We start from the raw sequence: 8609 nt of genomic DNA, 5'->3' as shown, positions 1-8609 counted from the left end.
TCCTCACCAGCAGAGAGACTCGCCACCTGTGGCGTTTCTCAATGCAAATCTCTGACAGTGTCATGCTGTGGACTAGGGACACGGGGAACTGACACAATGCTGACCTTTCTTTTGCTGTGTCATAAGTAAGAAACTTTTTAGATCCATTTGAGCTACTTGTCTCCTTTCCAGTCAAATCTATGGAAGTGTGGTAACCCAACCTAAAAACTGCAGTACTATACTTTATGGCCCTGTTCACCACCACAGTGCTGTTTAAGGAACGCCTAATCACTTGACAAAGACTCTGTTATTGAAAATTGTGTGGAGCACAGTTTTCAGCTCACAGCAGGACTTAAGCAAAGCAGCCTTTGCCAGGCCTCTGTCATTTATAAAGCAACTTTAAACTTGATGCTATGTCTGATAATGCTATATAACTTATTTAAATCAAATCAGTTTTTCTAAGCCAAATTCATTTATGAAGTTAACCTGATATCCCAATATGAAATTCAAAAGCAGTATCAGCTGCTATAGGTATAATTGCAAAAGTAAAAAAAAATTAAAATTTAAATAAAAATATGGAATATAATTAATAGACCATATCCATTTGTACTGTAACTCCTATCCTATATATATATTGATTAGCTCATTTTTTCTTCATAGCAGTACTCTAGTGTAAACATTATAATTTTTATTTTAGACATAGATAAATAATCCAAAGAATTTAAGTATTTTCTACCATCACACAGCCAGTATGTCAAAGCCAGGACTGAAACCCATGGCTATTTCATGCCATAGCCTTTAAGGAGAGAGAGTAGGTAGGACCTAAGTAATTTTGCCTCAGCAAGTCCCTTTGGTTCCTTTCACTTTTTTTTTCCTACTTTGATACCGTTTTGTTCTTCTCTAATACTTTTCAGCCAGTTCTATAACCTTGGCACCTCTCACATATCTTGTGGCAAATTGGGATACTCTAAATTTAGACTCATTTTTCATTTGGACTGCAGATTTTCAGCCATTTTGGGATAAGGTATTTTTAAACTTCTGTAAGAGGGAGCGATAATTGCCATTTATAATTCCCTGCCATTTCCTAAGCAGAGTGGATTCTAAATGGAGTCCTTTGTTGCAGTAGTGTTTTACTGAGGTGTAAGGATGAAAATGCAAAAAACAATGTAATTTATCACATTAACCAATTATTAATGGAGGAATAATCCTCTGATTTCAAGAGATGCACTATGTTCAGTGTTTGATGAAATTTTACATACGGTCAGAATGGAATGGAACTTTCTTACTTCGATAAAGTGTACCTATGAAAAAGTATAGTAAACATTATGTTGAAAGGGGAAAATTTTCCATTTCTGATCAAGAAAAAGACAATGATATCTACTACTAATTAGTTCTGGGTGGTCCTGTCCAATACCAAAATTGAGAAAAGTAAATAAAAGGTATAATGCTGAAAATGGCAAAACCAAAACATTATCCAAAGATGATATGACTGTGTACTTTAAAAATCCAAAAGTGTCAAGAGGTAAACCTTTGGAAATAGTAAGCATATTTTAGCTAGAAAAATGAATCAACGTACATTTTTTTTCCTCTAAATACAGGCTCAAACACTTAGAATATAAACTTGCAAAAAAGATTCAATTTGCAAGAGCATCAAATACATAGGAATAAATTTAATAAAACTATACAAGAATTCTTTGAAGAAAAGTTGTAAAACTTTATTGAGCAATGTTTAACAGTCAAATTCCCAACATAAGGATAGCATGCCTGTCTTTATTTAAATCTGTGGTTGTCCTTCACCTATAATAAAACAAAATTAAGGCAAATTACTTGGCAGAACTTTTATTTAGATGACTATAGTTATACAAGGACACTACAGTTTTAGTGGATTAAAGTCAAAACCCTACAGGTGACCCTTTGGCTTACAACCAGTTAACCTCTGAATAGATATTGAAGGTAAACTTTTAGGCATATAAATAGCACTTCTAACCACATCACTTTTTTTTTTTTTTTTACTGGAATAAGAGAACAAAGAGATTGTTCCAGTTCAGTGAAAATTTAATCAAACTATTTAAAGGTAAGTATAGGTAGAAAGAGAAAAAAACATACTTTTAGTAATAATCCAACCGAACAAAAAAAACCTCAGGAAAAATATGTTTTCAATGTTTTGATGTGAAATGATATTTTGAATATAGGATGTGCTTGGAACTACCTAGGTGAAGTAAACAGAAAAGCCATTACTGCATTTGTTACCTCTATTGTGGAAAAATGCAAAAATTTTTTGGTGGGATAGTTTAGTCTTTATGTAGCTTTTTTTAAGTAGGGTAAACAATTGTTCCCTTTTTTACCCATACTCTTGCCTCTTTACACACTCAAAGCATTTCAGTTTGTATAATAAATTACATGTCTGCACTAGTTTTAGCCCATTACCATAAGTGGTGTCAAAATATAAACTAATATTTATTATAATGTGTTATATATTTATTAAAAGCAGGCCTTTATAAAAATATCTGCAAATTATTAGTTGTTGAATACATACCTTATACTCAAAAGAAAATACTTTTGCATCTTGTAATTCAATATTGATTTGACTCAATTTGTTTCCATCATTGATAGCTTAATATGAGTCATTTGTGATCTGAACTGCCTTTCCCATAACCTTTGTACACGAAGTCTGTTATTAAAGTAGCAGTAATGCTACCTCTATATTACAAAGAATATAACATTGTGGAAAACAGAAGCCCCATAATTTGCATCTTAATGGATAACAAACCTGCTTCTGGCATTTTAATGGGCTCTAGACTTGGGAGACTCTCCTCCTTGATATCAGGACCATCCCCAGGCTCATCCACAATCTTCAGCAGAGACAGTTCCTGTTCAGCTTTCATAACAAGCCCTTAAAAATTAAAAAAAAGGTTTTTTTTAATTTTAAGAAGTAAAGCCATGAAATATGAATAAGGAAATAATAGCCATTCCCCAAGCATTACGAGATAAAAGCCTGTATGCTCATGTGGCATAAGAATTCCAAGAGGCTTAGTTTCAGGAATCTGTGGCCAAAAAAAACCCAAAAAACAAAAACAACAACAACAAGACAGGTTATTCGAATATTATCATTTCCTCACCCCAGGCTACCCCCCCCCATAAAACTTAATTGTCCTATTTGTACTTAGCTGTTGTTATACTTTTTTGTTTTTGGTCTTTTTGACTTTTTAAGCTGCACTGGCAGCATATGGAGGTTCCCAGGCTAGAGGTCCAATCAGAGCTGCAGCCGCCAGCCTATGCCAGAGCCACAGCAACACAGGATCTGCGTTTGTCTGCGTTGTAGGCTGCATCTGCCACCTACACCACAGCTCATGGCAACACCGGATCCTTAACCCACTGAGCGAGGCCAGGAATCAAACCTATGTCTTCATGGATGCTAGTCAGGTTTGTTAACCACTGAGCCATGACAGGAACTCTGCTGTTATTATACTTATCATATTAAGTCAGTGGTTTTTTAGAGTCGCTCTAGATTATAAGCTTCAGACAGAAATTAGGTCTCTCATTAACATTTTGTATACACAAAATGGCATACATGGCATGAATAGGCACTAATAAATGTTGTGTTGAAAAAAGTCTTAAAAAATAAAGGAAGATATTCAGCAAAATGGCAGACTAGGTAGCCTCACACTCTCATTCTCCCATAGAAACAGCAAAAACCAACCAGTAACTGGTTGAAAAAAACTATATCAGAGATCCGGAAAGCACTCAAAAGTTAACATATAAAAGCCCAATAAAGAAAAAGCCACTTTCAAAATTCAGGAAAGTTTTTACTTGCTGTGTGCCACTCTTTCTCCAGAGCAGGAGTAAGAAATGCATATTTTTCTAATGTTTCTTTCCTCTTGTCACTGGTATGTCATGATGCATGGTACACAAATACACCTCCACCACCACCCACAGATCCACAAGGACTCTTACTCTTTACCTTGAGCTACAGGTGCTTCTTCATCTCCAATGTCCTGAGCAGGTATAATATCCTGACTCTCGGTTGGTGGTTTTTCTAGTTGAGGTTGTTTATCACTGGGCTGTTGAGCCTAGGGGTGTGATTTTACATATAAATAAAAACATATATATTAAATACATATACCTAATCATAACTACAAATACATTTTCCAACAGTAATTTATATATACACACACATACACACATTTTTTTCTAAAGAAAATCACTGCTCTTCCCACAGACATCTACTCCAAGTAAAATGTTAACAGTAATGACTTTGGAAGCTATTTTAATCTACACTGGAATGGATGTGCGTAATCTATTATCAATAAGCATGAGAAGGAAGTCACAAGGCAAAATATAGGGAACGAAAGAGCACACCCATCCAGGCAGTGGCAGAACGTAATCCTCCTGGGTCAGTGAGATTCCATCATCATGGAAAACCATATAAGTGTACCTACACAAGTTCAACAACATTGAAAAATAGATTCTGATAATAGAAAACATCAAATGTTAAAGCACTCACAACCAGACGTCCAACTGGCTGGAAGGACTCTCCATCATCTCTTCTTCCTGCAGATTTGGATTCTGTTCTTACATGCCCACTCATATTCTCCACTGAAAACAGATTATTGTGATTTTAAAACTGCATGTTAGAGGATAGCTATAATATGAACACCATGGTAAAATGATTATTTGTTCTTTTCAAAAATTTTTTGAAAATATTTTCAAAGTCAATTCCAGGGTCATTACAAGTGCTTTCTAAAAATACCAAATAAGCCTGTTTACCCAAATAAGCCTGTTTACGTGAACAACAAACAAGCATAGAAATCACATTAAGGCACATGTTAAAAGGATGGGGACTTTTCTAATATTTCATTTCACAAGCAGACTCATCATGAGGACACTAGAGAATTAGAACTTAAGTCAATATTGGTTTTGCCATACTCCCATTTACTAGACACATCCCCAGGCCCCCCCAAATAAAGTTTTGTGGGGAAACATAGGCAGGTTCATTCCATTACGTAATGTATATATCTGTTTTCTCAAAGAACAACTTGCCACTTGCCCCTTGGCACCCAGCTCGGGAGACCACAGATCTCGTAACACAGCCACAACCCCACAGCGTTCTCCGTTTCTAGGCCTTTCCTTTGCCCCCTGCCTTGCCCCCTGCCGGATCCCTGTCAGCAGATCCAGGGCCTCCAGGGCCCAGATATCTCAAGTAATGCCCCCAAGACTCTCCCCACCTTTGCCTGACCCCCTGCCCTCCACCGCCCACCCTCCTCCCTTTCCCACCACCACGAGGAGAGCCATGGAGGCTGCCCGACACCTGTGAGGAAAAAAACGACGACCTCGAAGACATTCCTCCTTGGAGGCCACAGATAGCACCGCATGAGCTCCTCCAAACCCGCTGGCTCCCCCTCACGCTCACTCACACTTAAGTCCCGGGAATAGTGCTATGGAGATCTACTGGCTAAGTTTCAGTCAGCAAGAAGGAATTGAAGACAGCAGGAACAGGACCACCGCTACCGGCACACAAGATAGACGGCAAGGCGCATGCGTCTTAACAGACCCGCTTACGCAACAAAGGGCATGCGCAGCCATGCTTGCGCAGCGCAGCCTGTGGTGTTCCCACTGCTGCAGAGAGTTTGAGGTGCAACCTCAGGACAGAAATGGTTTTCAAAGAACTTTTGATTTTCCTGCCAGCCTTTCCTTTGTGTCCAGTAACTCTGGGGATGATCAGCCCTGGGTTATTCTTAGAGAAGGATGTGCCTTAGAAAAATCCGCCTTGATTGAAATAAATATTAAGGATTTTAATGCTTATTTTATACATGCTTTATTCAGTCATTTCCTTCACCGCTTATTGAGATTTTTGTCATGCTTGCAGCGACCTTGCTCACTCCAAAAGAATAGGCACAATTACTTTATTTATTTATTTATTTATTTATTTATTGGTTGCATTACTGTAATTCAAACCTTTGATTGACCTGGACAACATAAATTCCTGAAGCTCCAGTTCTCCTACAGATTTGAAATGGCTTTCATTATCACCTACATTCCCTTTCATTCTGTAATTCGCTCCTTTTAATTTTCTTCCACTGAGCTTTTTATCTATACTAGTATCACTACCAACCTATTTTAATGGCTGTAGTTTGATTATACTTGCAGCACTAATACTGCCTCTCATTACGTTCAGTTCTCCTGGCTTTTCGAACACTCTTTATCTTTCAGACGAACATTGTGATCATGTGAACCAAAGTAGTTCTGTTGGGATGCTAACTGGTATTGTATATAAATTACAATTTTATTTAGGGAAAATTGCCATTTTTGATGATTTTATATTAAGCTTCATAGAATAGTTTTTAAACAGAGGATAGTTGATTTATAACATTTAAATTAGTTTCAGGTGTGCAATGTAGTGATTCAAGATTTTTATAGATTATGCTCCATTTGAAGTTATCACAAACAAGGAGTTCCCACTGTGGCACAGCAGAAATGAATCCAACTAGTATGTATGAGGATGAGGGTGATCCCTGGCCTTGCTCAGTGGGTCAGGGATCCAGCATTGCCGAGAGCTGTGGTGTAGGTCACAGATGCAGCTTGGATCCCGCATTGTTGTGGCTGTGGTGTAGACCAGCAGCTGTAGCTCCATTCAACACCTAGCCTGGGAACTTCCATATGCCACCGGTGTGGCCCTAAAAAGCAAAAAACAAAACAAAAATTATCACAAAATAACGGCCATATTTCCCTGTGTTGTACAATAGATCTATACAGCTCATTTATTTTATAAATAGTAATTTGTATCTACTAATCCCATACTGTATCTTTTCCCTCTTTCCTTCCCTCTCCTAATTGGTAACCATTAGCTAGTGCTTTATATCTCTAAATCTGTTTCTGTTTCACATATGCAATCATTTATATTACTGTATTAGATTCCAGTATGTATGTATGTGTGTGTGTGTGTATATATATATATATATGTGTGTGTGTGTGTATATATACACATGTATATAGTATATGTCTTCTTCTATGTGACTTAAAATGCATAATATTATCTAGGTCCATCCACACTGCAGAAATGACAGTATTTCTTTCTTTTTATGGTGGAATAATATTCCATTACAGTCATCTACCACATCTTAATACAATCATCTGTTGATGAACTTGCTTACCTGGGTTGCTTTGTGTCTTAGCTATTGTAAATACTATGGCTGTGATTACTGGGGTGCATGTATATATATATTTTCAAATTAGTGTTTTCTTTTTTTTCAGGATATATATACCCAGAAGTGGAAATGCTAGATCATATGGTAGCTCTATATAATTTTTTGAGGAACTTCCATACTGTATTCAATAGTGAAGTTACCAATTTACATTCCCAACACAGAAATACTAGGATTCCTTTTTCTCCATATCCTCACGGACATTGTTATTTGTCGATTTTTAGATTATAGGCATTCTGATAGGTATGGGGTGATATTGCAATGTGTTGTTGATTTGCATTACTCTGAGAATTATTAAGGTTCAGCATCTTTCATGTGTCTGTTTTCCATTTGCATATATTCTTGAAAAAATGTCTATTGAAGTTTGCTGCCCTTTTTCAGTCATTTGTTTTTTATTTTGAGTCCTATGAGCTGAATAGATAGAGATAGAGATATATAAATATGTTATTTTTTATTTTTGTTATAATGATTTTTATTTTTATCATTATAGATGGTTTACAGTACTCTGTCAATTTTCTACTGTACAGCATGGTAACCCAGTTACACATTCGTGTATAGATTCCTTTTTCTCACATTATCATGCTCCATCATAAGTGACTAGATATAGTTCCCAGCACTACATAGCAGGATCTCATTGCTTATCCAATCCAAAGGCAATAGTCTGCATCTATTAACCCCAAGTTCCCAATCTGTCCCGCTCCCTCCCCCTTCCCCTTGGCAACCACAAGTCCGTTCTCCAAGTCAATGATTTTTTTTTTCTGTAGAAAGTTTCATTTGTGCTGTATATTAGATTCCAGATATAAGCAATATCATGTGGTTTTTGTCTTTATCTTTCTGACTTACTTCATTCATTATGAGAGTCTCTAATTCCATCCATGTTGCCGCAAATGGCATTCTTTTGTTCTTTTTTATGGCTGAGAACTATTCCATTGTGTATATAAACCGAGTCTTCCCAATCCAATCATCTGTCAATGGACATTTTTAGGTTGTTTCCATGTCTTGGCTCTTGTGAATAGCACTGCAATGAACATGCAGGTTCATGTGTATTTTTCAAGGAAAGTGTTGTCCAGATATATGCCCAAGTGTTGGAGGCATGAATATGCGACATGACAAAGAATGGAAAGAAAAGACTGGCGCCATAGAGTGGCTGTAGAGGTCAGTCTATGCAAAGTCTTGTGACTCTCTCATGACCCTTGAGGCGAAACGAATGAGAACAACATCAAAGAATGGCATCTTGAAAACAAGATTGCCGAAGCATTGATGTTGCTAATGGAAAATCATCAGCTCTGACATTCTCAGGACTGGAGGCTTGGGGGATTTTTGGAAGATGCCATAGATGGCTTGAAGCAAACAACAAATTATGGCCTGGGAGGGCTAAAACATTTATGATTACTTTCCATGCTTAGGAATGACTGTCCTAGCATATCT

At 37.0% G+C, this 8609-nt stretch overlaps 1 protein-coding gene across 1 annotated transcript; it reads right to left on the bottom strand.

The window, feature by feature from the left end:
- On the bottom strand, positions 1670-5498 carry PAGE2B (PAGE family member 2B; the record flags this gene model as incomplete). The annotated part of the gene is given in 5 exon segments (NM_001195364.1): positions 1670-1776; positions 2750-2872; positions 3941-4049; positions 4484-4575; positions 5394-5498. Coding segments are annotated over 4 exon segments (339 nt in total). The 3' UTR covers positions 1670-1753.

Source organism: Sus scrofa, chromosome X, assembly GCF_000003025.6.
Source record: "Sus scrofa isolate TJ Tabasco breed Duroc chromosome X, Sscrofa11.1, whole genome shotgun sequence".
Classification (NCBI taxonomy): domain Eukaryota; kingdom Metazoa; phylum Chordata; class Mammalia; order Artiodactyla; family Suidae; genus Sus; species Sus scrofa.
This window is presented reverse-complemented; position numbering and strand designations above follow the sequence as displayed.